The sequence below is a fragment of the Perissodus microlepis genome, chromosome 17 (genome assembly GCF_051167445.1).
Source record: "Perissodus microlepis isolate ML-2025 ecotype Zambia chromosome 17, ASM5116744v1, whole genome shotgun sequence".
NCBI classification, from domain to species: domain Eukaryota; kingdom Metazoa; phylum Chordata; class Actinopteri; order Cichliformes; family Cichlidae; genus Perissodus; species Perissodus microlepis.
Window position 1 is genome coordinate 112,501 of NC_140477.1, and position 21,692 is coordinate 134,192.

The following is a 21,692-nucleotide window of genomic DNA, read 5'->3' on the forward strand; positions in this document are numbered from 1 at the left end:
TAATGACTAACTGACTGTTCTACTGTTTTCTAGGCTCCCTGTCATTCATAGGCCCTTACAATCAGCGCCCCTGTGTGTAGGAATGAGTGTGTGGGCTTACTTGATGTCATTTTATTTGACCTTTCTAAATCTCCTAAGCTGAATTTGCATGCTTATTTAGGCCGAGGTGGTTGTCACAGAATATGCCAAGGCTGGCTTTACTTTATAGACAAGAAGTTCAGGAGTGTTGCCATCTGACATTTAATGTCTTGAATACAGTCGTTTAGTAATAATAATAATAATAATGGATTGCATTTATATAGCGCTTTTCTAGGCACCCAAAGCGCTTTACAATTCCACTATTCATTCATCCACTCTCACATTCACACACACTGGTGGAGGCAAACTATAGTTGTAGCCACAGCTGCCCTGGGGCAGACTGACAGAAGTGAGGCTGCCATATCGCGCCATCGGCCCCTCCACCAGTAGGCGGTAGGGTAAAGTGTCTTGCCCAAGGACACAACGACCAGGACAGAGAGAGCAGGGGGATCGAACCGGCAACCTTCCGGTTACAGATGAGCTTCCCAGTCCCCTGAGCCACATCCGCCCCCAGTAAACTGAGTTAACAGAGATGTACAGCTGTGTGGCATCTGCAGAGGAATGAAAACTCACTATACCTGTGGATAACCGTGGTCTCTACAGGTGTGGCAGCTTTTAATTGTACCTAGATTAAAAGTGCACTAGACTCTCACTATACTCAAAAGGACTGTAGATCAAAGCCCTGAGCCTCCTGTAGCTTCATAGATTAGATTAGGTTGGTTAGCCTGCTAGCATTTGGGTCAATGCATCATTGTACAGAATGTACAGGGTGGGCCCTTTATATGGATACACCGTAACAACATGGGAATGGTTGGTGATATTAAAGTCCTGTTTGTGGCACATTAGTATATGTGAGGGGGCAAACTCCTCAAGATGGGTGGTGACCATGGTGGCCATTTAGAAGTCGGCCATCTTGGATACAACTTTTGTTTTTCCAATAGGAAGAGGGCCATGTGACACATCAGACTTATTGGAAATGTCACAAGAAAAACAATGGTGTGCTTGGTTTCAACGTAACTTTATTCTTTCATGAGTTATTAACAAGTTTCTGACCACTTATAAAATGTGTTCAATGTGCTGCCCATTGTGTTGGATTTTCAATTCAACCCTCTTCTACCACTCTTCACACACTGATAGCAACACCGCAGGAGAAATGCCAGCACAGGCATCCAGTATCCGTAGTTTTAGGTGCTGCACATCTCGTATCTTCACACCATAGACAATTGCCTATGCACTCAGACCAAAGGGGGCTGAATAATTACGCAGACCCCACTTTGCAGTTATTTATTTGTAAAAAATGTTTGGAATCATGTATGATTTTCGTTCCACTTCTCACGTGTGCACCACTTTGTGTTGGTCTTTCATGTTACCCATGTATTTTGGATTCCATAAGGATGTACTTAGTTTTTCACAGGACCACATGAAGTCCTTTGAAAACGTTCTTTTTGGCAAGACTGCGTGTTCTCTTATTAGCACGTGTGCTCCGTGCACAGCATTTAACAGTGAATGAAATTCTCATCTGTTAAACCCTGTATACTGTAGTAAAGTTTGACATTTATTTATTATTTATTCTTATTTTTATATTGTATCTAGTTTTAATTAATGTTAATGTTTCTGCATATGTTTATCAATATAAATCAATATAAAGCACCATAACCTTTTTTGTATATGAACTGGCACAAATCACTGCACATTTTGATTGACTGGTTGACTGATCAATTGTTTTATTTTGAATATGTAAATAGAAATAACAACAAGCAAGAAAATACATTGTAAATTCAAAACAACATAGAAAATAAAAATAAAGTTCCCACAAATATACCACAAAATATATATACTTAAAAAAGGAGTAGAATGAAGTTTACATTATTTATTCCTACCCACTGGTGGTGTCAGCATTACTTGGAAAAATCTAAAAGAGTTGAGGTTGTAACACATTAGTGCCCATAGTTTGGAAATATCCAAAGATGCTTTCTGCCAAAAGATTGAACCACTTTAACTTCCTCACAGTCTTTGAGGATCAAATTAATTATTACTGACATATCAAACACATTGCCTCTTGAATTTTGTAATTTACAAAAGCAGACAGCAAAGTCTGGGTGCCAAATTACTCTTTCAATTAAGAGGTGTTTTAGCCTTCAATGTCCTGTTTGTCAGTTCTCACTGTTGAGTTTTGCTGTTTTAATAGAAGCAGGTAGCTGCATCAAATCTTCAGAATTAATACATGTAAGAGTCACACAGGTTTGATAATAACTGTTGTTGAGGTTTAAATTTATAATCTTAAATGCTTATATGTTGATTATATTGCTTTATATAAGGAAGGCCTAACTCTGAGTACACTCTGTGCCAAAAGTGTTGACAGGAAACGACATGGTTTTGCAGAAGCATGGTAACTGCAGTAGAAAGTGAAACCAACTAGGCTGTTTGATCGAAGCTTAAAGTGTGGTGTGACGTAGAGAGCAAGTATATAAATAACTAGGCTTCCGATTGTGCTTCAGACCTGGGGTTGTGTGTTTTGTGTTCAGGTCTCCATATCCCGGATATGTAAAATTAAAGATCATTGTTTGAGTTTGACCACTCTGAGCCCTGTGTCTTTCTTGGCCGTAAAGAACACAAAATAACTGGGATTTAATACTGTGCTGCACTTACAAAAGGGGAGAATACAAAGACTAAATCAGAGCAAACATGAACACCAGCAGCAACTGCAGCATGACTCTTTTAAAGACGTGTAGGATTCAGTATACCATGATCTGCTATAGGTTTCTTTGACTGGGCTTTAAATGTCAGTTTATTAGATTATTCTAAATTAGTTGTAACCTTAGACAACCAAGCATCTATTATATCTTTGTCCTTTTCTTCTTTTTCTCTAACCTCTCTCCACAGGTTTTTAACCTACTCATATTTGCTGTCCTTTAATGCCTGGTTGCTGCTGGCCCCCATTGTGCTGTGTTATGACTGGCAGGTTGGCAGCATTACGTTGGTGGAATCGCTGGGTGATGTGCGCAATGTGGCCACTATGCTGCTGGCTGTAGTGATGATTGCTTTATGCCTGCACTGCATCTTTTCACTGCAGGTAAGAACAGCTTTAGATCACATTTCCCATGATCTCTGCTGCCTCGTGAAACTTGTCTGCCCTCAAATGTGTCATTTAAAGGGCATAAAAGTTTTTTAGGGATGAGTACAGTAACCTCAGTTCTATCTGTATTTAAGAGCAGAAAATTGGAGGCCTTTATGTCTTTAAGACATTCCTGCAGTTTAACTACTGTAGTTTTCGGGTCATAAGCCGCTACTTTTTTCCCACACTGTGAACACTGCGGCTTATACTGACGTGCGGTTAATGCATATTTTTTTCATGCGGCCAAAAACATTTTGCCTGGTAACAGTAGACCAATAAAATTGATAAGTAGTATATATACGGTATATATTTTTACCGGTTGTTAAGAGACATTGTAATGTTGTTTGTGCATTTTCTGTAAAAAAAAAACCATAAGCAGCGTAATTTGTGTGTTACCGATACGTACGTATACTTACAGGTAGCCGTGTTACAGGCGCTGTTCGAGGAAAAAAAGCATTTGCAGTATGTATTTTTGTATGTTACTGTGTTTATGTTACCTTACGGATTAAATTAAACGGTAAAAATCCTCACGTGTAATATTTCTGTGTACAAAATTAATTTTCTTTCTAAAATTACAGCATGCGGCTTTTAATTAGGTGCGCTCTGTAGTCCGGGATTTACGGTAATTGGTGTGTGTTATCTGGCTTCATGGACAGATAGAGCTGGGTGTCATCTGCATAGCAGTGTAAATGTATGCTATGTCTTCTAATGATGCTGCCTAAGGGAAGCATGTATAATGTAAACAGAATTGGTCCTAGCACTGAACCCTGTGGAACTCCATAATTAACCTCAGTGGGTGAAGAGGACTCTCCATTTACATGCACAAACTGGAGTCTATTAGATAGATATGATACAAACCACTGCAGCACAGTACCTGTAATACCTACAGCATGTTCTAATCGCTCTAATAGGATATTATGGTCGACAGTATCGAACGCTGCACTGAGGTCTAGCAGGACAAGCACAGAGATGAGTCCACTGTCAGAGGTCATAAGAAGATCATTTGTAACCTTCACTAAAGCTGTTTCTGTGCTAAAATTTGACTAACACTCAGTGATTTGTGTATTTTAGTTTTATTCTTTGATTTTTGTATGTTCTTAGTGTTTCCTGTTTTATTTTGAAAGAGTCTGTTGTGTCTTTGGCTGTATCCCAATTCAGGGTCTGCAGCCTTAAAGTACGCAGCCTCAATGATCCTCAAGGGCCGCGTACTTAAAGACCGCTAAGGCCGGAAGTGCGAGGCTTGTGAAATTGGACGGTCTAGCCTCCGTCGCGCTGCCCAGGTTGCCTAGCAACCATGAAACTAACAGCTGGAAACGTTTCATACAGCCTTGTTTGACAGAAATGAAGGAGAAAATCATTTGTTTGTTTGTTTCTACATGAGCTTTGATTAGTTGAGTATCTGAGGCTGAGACCACAGGACTGTAAAACATGATTGTTGGGCTTCATTTCTGTACTGAACAGTCATTTAAGATTAGTTAGTAAATAACAATTAGCTCATGTTGTTCATGAGACTAAAGTCATCTCACTTTGGTAATGTAAATATAATATGGCCAATATTAAAGTTATTATATTAATCATTATTAGTTATTACAGCAGTCAATGACTGTGTGTCAAATACTGAGCTGCAGTAAAGATTCAAGCTGCATTTATTTATATTTCCTGTCACCTTAAATCTTCACTCAAAGACAAGTTTCTGTGACACTGTATATATAACTGTGTTATATATAAGAGACAAATATTGTTCTTTTAATATGTTGGCATTACTAAATTTGTCTCAGTGCTGACTTTAAATATCCATAAAATCATCACATTTTCTGTAAGATTAAGGTCGACTATTGAACGGCATATATTTTAAAGTAAAGGCTTTAAAACCAAGTTAGTACAAACATCACTAATGTCACATAACTTTGCCAACAGGAATGTTTTAATGTTCTTCATTATTAAACATTTGCACATAAATAAGTGACATAATATTCAGTACTTACTGTTCGGGCGCCCCTCTTCTGCCGTTTTTGGGGGGGTTTTTTTCGGCAAAATTATCCACACCCACCACCGCGCTATGCATTCTGGGATATGTTGGGCCACAAAGTCTACACCGCCACATCCTTGAAATGAAGGACACATTTTAGGGCCGCATTTCGAGCAGCCTTTGAATTGGGACAACCTTCATCGCGTTGCTGTGACGTAATCAGCCTTAAAATGCGGCCTTTAAGGCTGCAGACCCTGAATTGGGATACAGCCGATTTGTGTGTTTCCATTCACTCACTGTCAAGGCGTCTGTTATTCCACACCATACTCATCATAGTTTTCAGTTTTTCACAGTTTCATAGTAGTTCATAGCCTGTACTCAGTTTAGTTGTCTTTTTCTGTTTTTCTTCTTAGCGTTTTTGTTTTTTGCCTTCATTCAGCCCTAATAAAGGCTCACTCTGTCTCCTGCAGTGTCTGCTCTTGGGTCCATTTAAAAAATACCTCGGTGCACCACACCTTGGCAAAGTTTTTCCTCTGCAGATGATCAGTTAGCCTTTTGAAATAAAGGGAAGGTTGAAAATTGTGAATGTACACATATAAGTTGTTCTCAAACATTTTGTATTTAATTCAGTGGAATTTAAGTGACACAGACGGTCCTACTTCACTGTCTGGAGAACAAGTCTGGTACAAACAACATGAATTCAAGTTCAAATGTTGTTTGTACCAGACTGCTTTCAGAACTGCACGTGATCATTTGCAGCTAGCGGGTTGTTAATGTTAACTGCAGTAAACTGTACCCTCTAAGAATATATTTGCACAATTAAAAGTTTGTCAGTTTAACTGTTACTTAGCTTCTATAGATGTACGGATAGGTATCAGTGGATTTATACTGACACTGAAGTAAACAGTGATGTTTCTCAGCAAGTCCTAAGGAAATCTTTTTTTCCTCCAGTTTAAATTTGTGGATAACTGACATGCTGACAATGGAGCTAATCTTCAGGAGGTGATATGTTTCATGAGTTTTAAATTGTGTGTATTGTGTTTGTCTTGGTAGACGTTTGTTGACTTTTGGTCCCATTTCGTAGTAACTCAGCCTTACAGATATATTCTTCTCTTCCACCTCCTCAGATAGATACAGTGGATTATGATCTGATACGTCTGCTCTTCCTTTCTTTCACCCTTTGATTCTATGCCTGTCTTCAGTGTTGATAAATAAATAGTCTGTTCTCAAGTGTACTTGATGTGTTATTGAGTAATGTACATAGTTTTTCTGCCAAATGAATAAACTTTTCACACATGGTGTTTGAAGCTTCTTCACTTGGAACTTTTTGGTTTGATTTGTTTGCTGTGACTGTGCTCACCTCTCTCTCTTTTTCCACAGAGGCGAGACAGTAGGGAGGTGTTGGTGGGATTGTTGTTTCTGGTGTTTCCCTTCATTCCTGCCAGTAACCTGTTCTTTAGGGTTGGATTTGTCGTGGCTGAAAGGGTTCTCTACATGCCGAGGTGAGTGCGTGTCAGACTATTGGCAAGTGATTACTAATTGCACAGCTCTACATCTGATGTTTGTTTGCTTTAAAAAAAACAACAACAATGATATCTTTTTGTGGAGATGGTTTGCCTTGGTCTAATAAATTACCTTTGACACAATGTGATATTCAATAGTAATAATTATTATTAATATGATGATTATTATTACATCTTAAGCATTATTTAGCTTTTCAAAAATAAGCCACAAAAAGCTCAATTAGAATTTGTATGTTAGGAAAACAAAAATAATAAATCACAGATTTAAGCTTTAGCCTTAATGTAAACATATTCTAGTATTTCTCATCTTACCTGACAAACCAAGTGGTCTGTCACGGGACCGAGTGGTCTGTACTGAACTGAACTCAGGCGCAGAAACCCAGAACAGAGACGAGACAGCAGGTGGTTCAACAATATTTTATTAGACTTAAGCTCTGTAAATGTGGCAAGGACAAAAGCAATAAAACAAAGAGCCTGGAAAAAGTGGCCAGGGGAATGCAGAACTAGGGCGAGGAAACGTGGCCTGAGATGCAGACTGGAGCTGGGCAGGAAACAGTCATATTGCAGTAGGGGAAACAGAGTGTTGAGAGGGGGGTGACGAGAATCCAGGGGAGCTGAATGGCGTGGAAAGGCTGACCTGAGATCCGGTGTCTTCAGATGGAGTGTGATGGCAGGCGGGCAGGCAGGTGAGGCATAGAGTGATTTTCAGAATGATTGCTTGGTATCCTGAGTCCGAAGGGAGAGCGTGAGCCAAGACAAATCCAGGAAATGGGTCGATGACAAACTGGCGTTAAATGAATGTCAGCATGTGGCTTAAATCACTCTGGCTTGATTGCCTGCAATTGGCTCCAGGTGTGCAGGAGCTGGAGGAGGTGGCCCTGTCCAGGGGCAGATCCCAGGTAGGTTCAGGAGCCTCATGGAAATTCCAGCCATGACATGCTCTTTGTCCTTCACCTGTATTCGTCTTTTTCTTCTGGCCTCTTAGTACTTTTTTCAGAAGAACTTTGAGTCCAAATGGTTTTTTAAACTTATATTTGAAAAAAACAAAAAACAAAACTACTTTTCAGCTACCCGCTTGTTTTAGCCTCAGCATCGCGTTTTATTTTGCTTTAATTTATTTATTTATAAACCCCCTTTTCTGGATTCATCCTTGGACCATGGACAATAATTTAAGTTTCTTCAGTCAAAACTTTCTCCTTTTTTGTCTTAGTGGTGTAGGCTTCTCTCTTACAACATAATCACAAGTCTCTTCAGTTTACTTCAAGGTAAACTTTTTTCCTTATATAGAGAAATTGGGTTGTGGCTGTATACAGCTAGTATGTACAGGGTGGGCCATTTATATGGATACACCATAATAACATGGGAATGGTTGGTGATATTAAAGTCCTGTTTGTGGCACATTAGTATATGTGAGGGGGCAAACTCCTCAAGATGGGGGGTGACCATGGTGGCCATATAGAAGTCGGCCATCTTGGATACAACTTTTGTTTTTTCAATAGGAAGAGGGCCATGTGACACATCACACTTATTGGTAATGTCACAAGAAAAACAATGGTGTGCTTGGTTTCAATGTAACTTTTCTGTTCTTCACAAACCTCCCACTGCTTCCTTCCTCTTCTCTTTCTTCCTCCTTCACTGTCTGTCCTCTCGCAGCATGGGTTACTGTATCCTGGTGGCTCATGGACTTGGTCGTCTGTGTTCGTCGGTTGGCCGTTGGGGCACCGCAGTTCTCAGTGTGTCCATGCTGCTACTGGTCCTGCTGTTCTCATGGAAGACTGTCCATCAGAACAATGTGTGGCTCTCCAGGGAGGCCCTGTTCCTGTAAGAGTTCCTGTGTACTTTAATCACAGTTATCAGCTCACACTGAAGTTTTAGATCAGCAGAGAGATCTACTCCATCAAAAGAGTGCAATCTGAAAATATAACGGATGACATACTAAGAAATCTAAGAAAACAGACTCCATGACTCCAGCTCTGCTGCAAGGTGAAACTACTCAGATAGTTGTAGTTGAAAATTCTAACATTACTAGTTTGTGTTTAACATTTTGAGTGAAAAGCTGAATATCTGCTTTATGTTTTAGAGCAGGGGTGGGGGGGACATCACCCTGGGTCACCACACCTGAATCACATGATTAGTTCATTACCAGGCCTCTGGAGAACTTCAAGACATGGCTGTATCTCAATTCAGGGTCTGCAGCCTTAATGGTCCACAAGGGCCGCGCACTCAAAGACCGCTAAGGTCGGAAGTGCGAGGCTTCTGAAATGGGACGGTCTAACCTTCCCCACGCTGCTCAGGTTGCGTAGCAACTATGACACTAACAGCTGGAAACGTTTCATACATCTTTGTTTGACAGAAATGAAGGAGAAAATCTTTTGTTCATTTGTTTGTTTGTTTCTACATGAGCTTTGTGTGATTAGTTGAGGCTGAGACCACAGGACTGTAAAACATGATTGTTGGGCTTCATTTCTGTACTGAACAGTCATTTTAAGATTAGTTAGTAAATAACAATTAGCTCATGTTGTTCATGAGACTAAAATCATCGCACTGTGGTAATGTAAATACAATATGGCCAATATTAAAGTTATTATATTAATCATTATGATTTATTACAGCAGTGAACTTGAACTCTGTGTCAAATACTGAGCTGCTGCAAAGATTCAAGTTATTTAAATTTCCTATCACCTTAAATCTTCACTCAAAGACAAGTATCTTTGACAGTGTATATATAGATGTATTATATATAACAGACAAATATTGTTCGTTTAATATGTTGGCATTACTAAATTTGGCTCAGTGCTTACATATAAACTTGTTGCTGCCTTTCATAGTGTGTAACTTGAAGGCCCTGAGTACTTTCTCCCACACTGAAAACACTGGGATGATAAAATTATTTGAACATTACCTAATAAGACTGATTCAGGACAGACAGTTATGTTAAACTTTCCTAGCAGTCCTTCACAAACAGGGAACAGTCTGTCTATTCTCTCCATCTGTCAGCTGCTGCTGGCTCTTCCTCCTCCTCTTCCTCACACACTGCTGAGTTTGTCCTGGTGGATCATCAGGGGTGCAAAGCCTCACAGATGATGTGCAGCAGTGGGTCCCTCAGTCTGTCCTCACTCTGGACACTTGCAGTCGTCACACATGGAAATCAAATGTGTGATAAGCTGCAGGATTCAAACACAAGTGTAACTTATAAACACATGTTCATACTTTTATTCCACAATCAGAGAGAAAGAAACAGAGAGAGAGTGAAGGACAGACAGACAGGTGACAGTCTCAGGTGTACACACTGCTACACAACAGCACCAGAGAAGCAGGATTTAGTGTTTGTGTTATTACGAGTGCTAAACAAGAAGAGTCCCAGATGGTCCAGTGGACACATGTGTGACTGCTGTGATTAAAGCATCTTTCTTTCAGCTTAACGAGTGAACCGTCAGCTCGTTCAAACACACGTTAAAGTCCGTTTGGCTCGACACCACCGAACAGAGGCAGCAATATAACATAGCTAACATTAACAGTGCAGTGAATCCTGCTTGTGCCGTGATATTCAGGACTGCAAACCGAGCAGCATCACTGACTTTCAGCTTGTTGTGTTTGTGGATATATGACTGACTTTAATTATCCACAAATCATCACATCTCTGTAAGATTAAGGTCGACTATCGAACGGCGTATATTTTAAAGTAAAGGCTTTAAAACCAAGTTAACGCTGAAAGTACAAACATCACTAATGTCACATAACTTTGCCGACATGTGGCCAACTGTCATGTTTTAATGTTCTTCATTATTAAACATTCGCACATAAATAAGTGACATCATATTCAGTACTTACTTTTGAAAGTTTACTCTTCTTCCGCTCCACTTCAGCCGTCTGCCGTTTTTTTTCTGGCAAAATTATCCACACCCACCGCCGCGCTATGAAGTCTGGGATATGTTGGGCCATGGAGGATACACAGACCCATCCTTCAAATCCGGGGAAATGAAGGACACATTTTAGGGCCGCATTTCGAGCAGCCTTTGAATTGGGACAGCCTTCGTCGCGTCGCTGTGACGTAATCGGCCTTAAAATGCGGCCTTTAAGGCTGCAGACCCTGAATTGGGATACAGCCATGTTGAGGTCATTTTTCCGTTTGAATCGACTGTGTTGGATCAAGGACACATCAGCCTGGTGTCCTGCACCAGGAATGAAGGTTACATACACAGGACTAGGCAGGTTGCTCTAATGTTGTATCCAGTCACGATGCATATGCCAAAGATATCAGTATCTCTGAGTTATTTATTTATGACGTTTATTAAATTATAGGACCAGTGAGCTCCTAGAATTTAGCCACTGCTCAGTTACCACAGACTAGTACTGTCACACTCATCAAACCAAATTTGCACATTTGCTCAGTTTGCATAGAACTTTCCTCAAAAAGTGGTTTTTATCCACATGCTCTTTTTCCTTATTGTAGTTCTGGTATCCAGACGCTGCCTCACAATGCCAAAGTCCACTACAACTATGCCAACTTCCTGAAAGACACCGGTCGGCACCAGGAGGCAATTCACCACTACACCACTGCCCTCAGGTATTTTTTTTTTTTGCACAAAACACACTTTTGCGTCTATGGAAGCGAGCAATGGACATTAGAGGAATAGATAAGTACAGTTCTATAAAAAACACACAACCCATGCTGGATAAAGTGATACTAATGTGGACAGCTTTCCACTCTGCTGGCTTCACTTTCTAAACCAAGAAGCTTCCCCCATATTTTGTGTCGTCCATGGTCAAAACACATCTGATTTAGCCTCAACATTTATATATAAATTTATGACTTTACATGTATACATTTATGAAATGTATACATGTAAAGATATGAAGCAAATACTTTGTCAACTACCACAATTTACTTGAAAACATGATCTGTGTTGGTTTAAATGAAAAATAAAATGTAGCCAGATTTACAGTCCCTCTCCTCACATATAAGGTCTATAAGGTCTCGATAAACTGATCCGTAAGGCCAGTAATGTTGTGGGGATGGAGCTGGACTCCCTCAAGGTGGTGTCGGAGAGGCGGATGTTGTCCAAGATAAAGACAATGTTGGATAACACCTCCCACCCACTCCATGACATGTTGGTCAGTCACAGGAGTACGTTCAGTGAGAGACTGAGATTACCGAAAAGCACCACTGAACGACACAGGAAATCATTCCTGCCTGTGGCTCCCTGTACAACTCATCCACCTAGCACACTGTTTACTGCAACGGCTACACCCTTCTTGCACATGTTCTTTTTCAGCTATTTATTAATAGTGACTTTTATGTATATATATGCCTGTATATAATCGGGCCCCATCTTATCTTAAAGACCTCATCGTACTGTGACACCCCAACAGACCGCGTTGCTGGGTTGTTAGCTGGGTTAGCTGGGTTAGCTGGGTTGTTTACTTGTGGGTTATAGGGTATTTAAAAGTAGAATGGGAGGCAGAGCCTTCAGCTGTCAGGTCCCTCTCCTATGGATCCAGCTCCCAGTCCATGATTTGGGAGCCAGACACAGTCTCTATTTTTACCATTAAACTTAAAACTTTTCTTTTTGACAAAGCATATAGTTAGGGCTGGTCCTAACTATATGCTTCTTTAGGCTTCGGCTGCTGGGGGCTCCCAATAATGCAATTCTTATTAAATTCAGTTCAATTTTACTTACTGTATTTTCCGCACTATACGGTGCACTTAAAATCCTTTAATTTTCTCAAAAATTGACAGTGTGCCTTATAATCCGGTGCGCCTTAGGAGTAACATTGACATATCAATAACTTCATTTGTATGAAAGTTGCGTCCTTTACTTGAACGAGTATGTAGATGGCAGTCAGAGATATATATACGTGTTTAACTTGCTCTGAAGCCACCATTGACGTGTTAAAAATATGCCTCCTCATAAAAAGCTTCATGAGGGGATGAAACATGGCTTCAGAGCATGTCATAAGATTACATATGCGCAAAGTTTCAGGTAGGGCAAGTGTTGTTGACACATAAGACTATTATCAGTTAATTGGTGTGTGCTGTCCAGCATTCTCCAATGCTGATTATACAAAATGTTCTTGATCAATAGCATCCTCCTCTGCTCTCAGGTTATACCCCCGTCATGCCAGCGCCATGAATAATCTTGGCACTTTGACTCGCAGCCCAGAGGAGGCAGAGATGTACTACAGGAAAGCACTGGAAACCAACCCTCAGCACAACCGAGCTCTGTTTAACCTGGGAAACCTCTTTAAGTAAGAGATACACAAACAACAAGGTTGAAACGTGACCACCACTCATCACTGCTTTCTAATTTTGGTTTGAACGTTGAACTTTTGGGAACTTTTTTGAATTTTTTTACTATGCCTTATTGTTCCATCAGCAACATTCAATTCCTGCTTAAAGCTTCTGTTTTCCCTCAGCTCTGAAAAGTTGAGTTCAGTTGAGTTTAGTTTTAAAACTGAACTCAGTCTTGAGTTTCATGGCAAAGGCTGTATGTGGTATTTTTTAGTTTTGTATTCTTAATAAATTTACAAGAATTTAATTTCAGAATAAGGCTGCAACATGACAAAATGTGGAGCAAGTGAAACGCTTTGAGTAGATTTTGGATCCACTGTATGAAGAGTTCGTTAGCACCAAGATAAAAGACCTGAATGAGATTCTGTTAGCAATGGACTGTCGTAAGCATGTAGTGCTTGTTTTATTGGATATGACTGCTGCATTCAACACTGTGCATCATGACCTGCTGATGTCTCGACTACAGCATTGTGTAGGATTTTCCATCTTGGCACTTTGGTGAATAAAATCATATCTCTCTAACAGGAGCTTTTCTGTTAAGTTGGGTTCGGCTTCATCCTCTGTGGCCCCTCTGCTATGGGGCGTACCGCAGGGATCTGTTCTTGGGCCATTGCTGTTTTCATTGTGTCTCCTGCCACTGGGTGTGATCTTCCGAAAATACAAAATTTCATTTCATCTACGTGCTGACGATTACCAGCTTTATCTACCTTTCAGTCACTCTGATAGCTCCTCGATTGGACTCCTGCTCGATCGTCTTAGCGATGTTACAACATGGATGGCCCCACATTTTTTGACATTTTAAAAAACGTAAAATGGAAGCAATATTATTTGGTCCCAGTCGTTCCTCTGGTGTTGACTTTGCTGCTCTGACTCCTCACCTGAAGAGCTCGATTACTAATCTTGGGGTAAAAATTGACACTGCACAGTTTTGATGGCCATGTAAATGGGGTGGTGAAATCTTCATTCTATCACTGTCTGTCAAAGGTCAAGCCTTTTCCTTCTAGGCATGATTTGGAAACTGTCATCCATGCTTTTATAACCTCACGCTTGGATTACTGCAACTCCCTTTTAATAGGCGTTGCCTCGGGCTCTCTGTCACGCCTGCAACTGGTGCAGAATGCTGCGGCACAACTGGTAAAAGAAAATTTGAGCACATTACTCTGGTTCTGGCCTCTTTACACTGGCTTTGAACTGAATTTAGAATCTAATTTAAAATCCTCTTAGTGGTTTTAAATCCTTAATTGGTCTGGCAGGGTATATTTGCCCTATGCCCCCCCTTGTTCATTCCAGTCAGATGAGCAGGTGTTGCTGTCAGTCCCTAAATCATGGCTGAAACTTAGAGGAGACCAAGCATTCTCTATGGTGGCCCGAAGCTTTGGAACGATCTTCCTCTTCACATCAGGCAGTCTACATCAGTGGTTGTTTTTAAATCCAGCTTCACAGAGTCGTGGCTAACTGCGCTAACTCCGGACTCGCACGTAAACATGGATGGTTTTCATCTGATCCGGGCCGACAGAACAACGGAGAGTGGTAAGAAGAGAGGAGGGGGTCTGGCTGTGTTTGTGAACGATAGATGGTGTAACTCTGGGCATTTATCTATCAAAGAGACACTATGCTGTAAGGACATTGAGCTGCTAGCGGTTAGCATGAGACCGTACTATCTGTGTGTAAACCATGAAGGTTTACACATGTCATTGTGATAGCTGTGTATGTCCCGCCCTCTGCTAACGCTGCAGCAGCCTGTGAGGTCCTGCACACTGTAACCAGCAGACTCCAAACACAGCACCCTCAGGCCCTTTTCCTGATCTCTGGGGACTTTAATCACATCTCCCTGTCCTCCACTCTCCCCACCTTCACCCAGTATGTTACCTGCCACACCAGAGACAATAAAACATTGGACTTATTGTATGCCAACACCAAGGAGGTATACAGCTCATCACCTCTTGCTCCCCTGGGGGGCTCAGATCACAACCTGGTTCATCTCCAGCCTGTGTATAAACCTGTAGTACACAGAGAACCAGTTGTGAAAGGCACAGTTAGGAAATAGTCGGCAGAGACTGAAGAGGCCCTGAGGGACTGTTTCCGTTCTACTGTGTGGGACAACCTCTGCAGCCCTTTGGAGGATGACCTCCAGCCATGGATAAATCCTGAAATTAAGGCTCTCCTCAAGAAGCCGCCAACACAGCGCCGGGGGAGCAGTATTCGGTGCATTTGAACCCCTGTGGGTTCATGGGGCAAACACTCTACCTACTGAGCTATCTCCTCCTTGTAGAAACAAAATACTTTGAGCACTCAGAGTTGAAAAACACTATATAATGACGATAACAGAGTATTGCTGTTATTATGATAATGAGGATATAATGATAAAAATGCTGTTAATGGAATTGATGATGATGATAATGATGCTAATGCTGAGTGATGTCTACAGATCTCAGGGGAAGGAGAAAGAAGCTGAGGCTCTGCTCAAGGACTCGATTCGCTTTGGTCCACATTTTGCTGATGCTTACTCCAGTTTGGCATCACTCTATGCTGAACAGGTAACTCAAACCACAAACTAAAATGTACATACATTGTAATGTATCACATTCTATCCGGTTGTTAAGTGATGACGTGACGAATCCTACTTCCGGGCCTAAAGTAGTCTGCATTTAATATGGCTTTTGTGTTGTTAACATGTTTAATGTTTTGTATTTTCTTCTATTTAATCTCAAAAAGCTCCTAAAACAGTCAGTGATCACTGTTGACCTCCCTTGGCTTTTATTACCGCTAATCATTTATTTAAGCTCAGTTTTTAAAACCTTAGGATGTAACTACCCCAGCCCATGCAGCAGTATATGAATGACTAACCTCGTATTGTGGATGGATTATCTCAGTTGTTCTCCTGGCTGAAGTTTGGTCCTTTTACAGCATCCTGCCATGCGATTACATTTGTTCCTGACCACCGAGAACACTCACGTTAACTTTTATTGAGTGGAAAAAAAGTTAGCTTGTTTATATTATGCTAACATAGCTGTGTCGCTAGCGGTCACGTAGCACATCATTATATACCAGCTAGCCAAACTTCAGTAACCCTACAAACGTCACTGCTGTTTAGTTTTCTGTCTTCATTTATGTTGGAAGTGATAGCAGAGCTGTACGTTTGAATTTGTTTCCAAAACCCCGCAGTCAGGACATGCTATATTGTATTTAGATAGAAGCTAGCGAGCTAACTTCCTGCTAACTTCTAACTCCGTTAAATGTCATAAATTCCGTTTTCATGGATGTCTGGATGTTAAACTCAATTGTTACACCTGGTAGAGCAGAACGCTGATCATTTTATTAAAGATGAAAGACTTTAGACAGTTTTTCAACTCTCAGTAATGCCATAGTGATCGTTTGATATATGGACCTGCAGCAGAGTTTAGGTCCAGACACGGCTAGTGACGTCAGACTTAACGACCGGATTACTGTGCCTGAAAGGCTGTTGTAACTCTTTTTAATCCTTTCTGATTGTTCTTTGTTCTCCCACAGAAACGCTTTTCTGAAGCCAATGAAGTTTATTTAAAAGGTATAGAGAACTGTCCCGACAGCTCCGACCTGCATAACAACTACGGCGTGTTTCTGGTGGATACGGGTGAGTTGAACCTTCCAGTTTTCCAAACGCAGACTTACTTTAACTAAAAGATTCAAACACTGACCATATATAAGCCTGTTTTAAAGGACTTAATTTTGCTTCCTTTCAGAATTTTAAAAATGAACCCGCAGCCAGAGAACTGAGCCTTAATATAATAATCTATACTGTATCAAAATTTGAGTGGGCTTCTGATTAACACCCCATAGAAATTCACATTTAGCAACAATTTTAAAAAATGAATGTAAGTATTTGGCCCTTTGGTAATCAAATATTAAACTGGTGGAAGAAAAACGAAAAATACATATAAAAAGCACCTCTATGTCACGGCGGAGCACCCGGGGGTGTTTGAGGTGTGGACCCAAAAGCGGGTTCACACCTCAAAAAATGAAGTGTAACATAAGGCAAACCGTTTATTTAGGGTGATAACAAAAACAAAGGCAAAGGCGAACTGAGGCAAAGAATAATGATGACCTAAACTGGGAACAGCTAGAAGAAGACAAGAAAACTATGACATGAACCTGAACAGAAGCATGAAAAACGCAGACTTGACAAAACATGAAAAATCCATAGACATGAGGCGAGCAGACGAGCTGACACTTAACAGAGGGACGCAGAGGACTTGGATACACCGAAGGGTAACGACTAATCTGACTGAGCTGGAGCTGTTTTGCAAAGAAGAATGGGCAAGGATTTCAGTCTGTAGATGTGCAAAGCTGGTAGAGACAGACCCTAAAAGACTGGCAGCTGGAACTGCAGCAAAAGGTGGTTCTACGACTCAGGGGGCTGAATAATTACGCACACCCCACTTTGCAGTTATTTATTTGTAAAAAATGTTTGGAATCATGTATGATTTTCGTTCCACTTCTCACGTGTTCACCACTTTGTGTTGGTCTTTCACCTGGAATTCCAATAAAACTGATTCATATTTGTGGCTGTAATGTGACAAAATGTGGAAAAGTTCAAGGGGGCCGAATACTTTTGCAAGCCACTGTAACTTAAAGTAAAACAAACTACTCAGAGGACAGGAAGACTAGTAAATAAGGAGACACAGAAGAAACATAAACTAGGCAAAAACCCAATGAAGACAAACTAATAATGATATTAGAACTTAACATTATATCAATATATAATAAGCAATAAAAATACAAAAAAACTCAGAAATGCTGGGTCACGGACCGAGCCCCTTGACACTCTGGGTCCACTCAGTGGAAGAATTGTATGAGATTATCCCTCCAAAATAAAGGTTTGTGCTAAAAAACAGACCCGAGTCTGTCAAATGCTAAGCACAATGTGGTAACATAATGGCTGAGCATTACCATATATTATACTGCATATTTTGCATATGTATTAACAGAAAGAGAACAGAATGGAAATAAAAGAGAGACTGAGAAAGAAAAACATGGACAGAGAGCTACTTGTACTGGTCAATATTTTGACTGTTTTGCCCTTTTTCACAAAGTATATGCTTATAGACTGCTCAAAAAACATTGTTTGATGGACGTCTCAATGCATTCTCAATCAGGTAAGTAAATCTCCAAAGGTTGATTCTGTTCATCTGGACATTTTCAGTGGGAGAAATGTTTCATCACTCATCCAAGTGGCTTCTTCAGTCTCAGCTGACTGAAGTTTTCCCCAATCTTATAAACAGTACAGCACAATGACTGTAACCAGCTCACTAAAGGAACAATGAGCTTGGAGGTGCTAGTTTCAGTCATTATGCAAATGTACTGTACCACTGAAAACGCTACGACCAGATGAACAGAATCAACTTTTGGAGATTGTTCGATGGAAATAAAAAAAATTATCAACCTACAGAGGGTTAAATTCAAAGACACCCTACATCAAAGTCCATTTTGCAGAAATGTCATTGCAGCAACTGAAATTGTATACGGTAGTTTGCGGCTGCTGATGGGGTTGCAAATTAATATAATGCCAATGTTCTTCACTGATAGGAAGTGACACACCAGCGTGCTCTTTAATTCACTCCTCCCCATAACACTTCTTTCCTTTCCTCCCTCTTTTCATTCATTCTTACACTTTCGTTTCCCCCAGGAGAAGGACAGCGGGCAGCTGCTCACTACCAGCAAGCTGTGCGACTCAAACCGGCACATTACGTAGCCATGGTAAACCTGGGCCGTCTGCTCCGATCGTCCAATGAGAATAAAGAAGCTGAGTCTTGGTACAAAAGGTGAGCAAAATAGTTTTTCTAAGAAGAGCAAAAGTATCTGTCAGTAAAAGTACCTATCAGTGCTGCCGTGTGGCTAAAAATGAGTTTCACATACATGTTCAGAACATTCAGAATTGACAGGGATCAAAAAATAATAGAATCCTCGGTGCACGACAGGAATACACTCGACAGAGCCTTACAAGAAAATTTCAAGAGTTTCAAAACTCTGTTGTTCAGCTCCTGTCAGAAAAACTCTCTCATGTCGTTAGACACTCAGAGTGGCGAGTTTAACACATTTCTTCTCGTGAAAGGGAGCAAAAGTCTTTGCCAGTGCTCGTCAGGGCGATCCTGTCGAGCCTTTTTATTGTCATGGTGTGCTGTGGCAGGCACGATGTAGGACCCAAACGCAGGACCCGGAGACAGAATGATAAACTAAAAGAGGCATCTTTATTGCACTGTAGCAAAAAGGATAATAGAAGCAAAAATCCAATCCGGACTAGACCCTGAACAAAGGGAACACGGAGCACAGGGACAGGAGTAACAAACTGCAACATGAAACACGACTGACTGGGGAACAAGAAAATAAACATGACAGAACTAAACCTACACTAAACATGAGGGGCACAGGAACCAAAACCTAAGAACTAGAGATCATCTAGAAATACAAAACAAACCAAAACACTAGCAGTCATAAGCCACGATGAAAATCGAAGATCAATAATAGTATGAAATTCAAAACACTGTCACCGACCCAGGACCGTGACATTTATGCATTTCTCTAATCTTGTTCTGGGAAAAGAAATGTGTCAAAAGAAATCAGTTTACTTACACATCGTGCTAGAATACTTGTAACCAATCCCCAGCTCTCTCTATCCTGGTCGTTGTGTCCTTGGGCAAGACACTTCACCTACTGCCTACTGGTGTAGGCCCCTCTGGTGTTGGCCAGAGGGGCCGATGGCGCGATATGGCAGCCTCGCTTCTGTCGGTCTGCCCCAGGGCAGCTGTGGCTACAACTGTAGCTGCCTCCACCAATATTGCTCTGTATCTATAAATTCCAGGTCATACAAATGAATGATGAAGAGTCATCGAAGCACCTTTCTTTTTCCAAAATGCTTTTCCTGAAGTTGTTGAGTGTTGTTTCATGCCGATATCCAGTCCCCCTTTGCTATGTAACATATCACCTGTGAGGGCAGCTGTTTTTGGATCAGTATCTGTCGAGGTTTGTGCTGTGGCAGGCCCAAATGCAGGACTTGTACATGTAAAGGTAAACTCAAAGCAGCAGTTTTATTTGCTGAGAAAAACTCTCACATTGAATACTAGAAACTCAAACCAGAAACGTTACCAGGGACACTGAAATCACCAAATAGAATCCAAGCACAAACTTTTGGGTGTTCTAGATGTTTCCTAGATGGCATCTTGGCTCATTGTGTAGACTGGGGCATCAAACTCATTTCGCGGGCCACATACAGCCCACTTTCACCTTAACTGGGACAGACCAGTGAAATTCCCCTTTCTGTAGAGAATATGTCTGTGAAGGTTCTCAGTCATCCAGGAGCTTAGAAAGAAAAGCGTCTGGACTACTTTAAGTTTCATTTCAAGGAGCTTCTTCAGCCCTGAGAGCAACTGGTGAACAGTTCTGGATTTTAAGCCCTATGGGTGTGTGTCCCTAAGAGGGTCCTGGACGCCCTATTGGTCCTCTACCTAATCAGATGAGGTAAGGTGTGAAAACGATTGCATAAACTATGGATTTACATCACCATCCCAGTCATTTTCCTGCTGCTGGCCTCCCCCTCCCAAACAGCACTTTGAGTAACAGGTTAGAGGGTTTTTTTCTTGTGCACGGCATCAGTCAGTGTCTGTGGAAAATGGATGGGACAATGATAAAATCCAGCTCGAATGACGAAGCAGGAAGAAATTTCTTCGAAAGTGGGACACTTGGAGCGGCGGTTTTAATGCCTTTGTTCTCTTTCAAAGGAAGAAACGACAACATAGCTAAAGTCTATGTGTGAGTGCACTTCAGGGCGATCCTGCTGAGCCTTTTTATGCGTCTCTCTGTTCATACACTTGTTCTGGGAAAAGATATGTGTCAAAAGAAATCAGTTTAGTTACACTGCGTGCTGGAATACCAGACAGCAGAGAGAGACATAACATGGAGTGAAGCACAGACAGAGAGAGACTCCTCTTTCTGCGGGTTGTTCTTGTGGTCTGAACTAGGACTGGGCAATATGGCCCAAAATTCATATCTCGATATTCTTTAGCTGGATGGTGATATACGATATATACAGTGTTGGGGAGTAACGGAATACATGTCCCGCCGTTACGTATTTAAAATACAAAATATGAGTAACTGTATTCCGTTACAGTTACCGTTTAAAAAGGTGGTATTTAGAATACAGTTACTTTGTTGAAATAAATGGATTACACTGCGGTACTTTCCTGTTTCATATTGTGGTGGGTCAGGACTGTTTGGGTTTTGTTTGACAGTAGTTCCAGGCGGCAGCGTTACGGTTGCCATGGTTACAGGGTGACGCTCTCTCTCTGCGTGTTTCCTGGGTGAGAGAGCGCCTTTTTGTTGTTGTTGTGCTAAGCTAACAGGCAGAATGCTACAGGCATAGCTCTAAAGAATGTAGCCTGATGGGCAGTGTAGTCCGTGCTGCAGGGAGAATGGACTGCCATACCCGTTATGTGTCTGTGAGCGCGAGGAGGGAGAAAAAGGCCAGTGGAAAAGTAGGAGCTGTCACCGAGCAGAAACGGGAGCTGGAAGCATGTAAATATAATAATAACCACTGCAGCCAAGAAGAGTGCCTGACCAGCCCAGCTGTAAGTAAGCTAAGACTCGACTGTACGCTGTGTTCGTGTTTTTCTCCGAAACAATAAGTTCCGTTGGAGCAGCCTTTCAACGCCTCTCTCTGTCTCTCGCTAGCAAAGTCGACCC

General features: G+C 41.2%; 1 protein-coding gene across 1 annotated transcript in view; it reads left to right on the forward strand.

Annotated features, from left to right (window-relative positions):
• The window catches only part of tmtc1 (transmembrane O-mannosyltransferase targeting cadherins 1), an 83,548-nt gene that overhangs the window by 45,042 nt on the left and 16,814 nt on the right, over positions 1-21,692 (forward strand). Inside the window, exons 7-14 of the mRNA XM_084911115.1 lie at positions 2,962-3,151; positions 6,543-6,664; positions 8,339-8,506; positions 11,139-11,252; positions 12,791-12,934; positions 15,406-15,514; positions 16,488-16,590; positions 18,643-18,778. Coding sequence (XP_084767241.1) covers positions 2,962-3,151; positions 6,543-6,664; positions 8,339-8,506; positions 11,139-11,252; positions 12,791-12,934; positions 15,406-15,514; positions 16,488-16,590; positions 18,643-18,778 — 1,086 coding nt within the window. The remainder of the gene's footprint in view (positions 1-2,961; positions 3,152-6,542; positions 6,665-8,338; positions 8,507-11,138; positions 11,253-12,790; positions 12,935-15,405; positions 15,515-16,487; positions 16,591-18,642; positions 18,779-21,692) is intronic.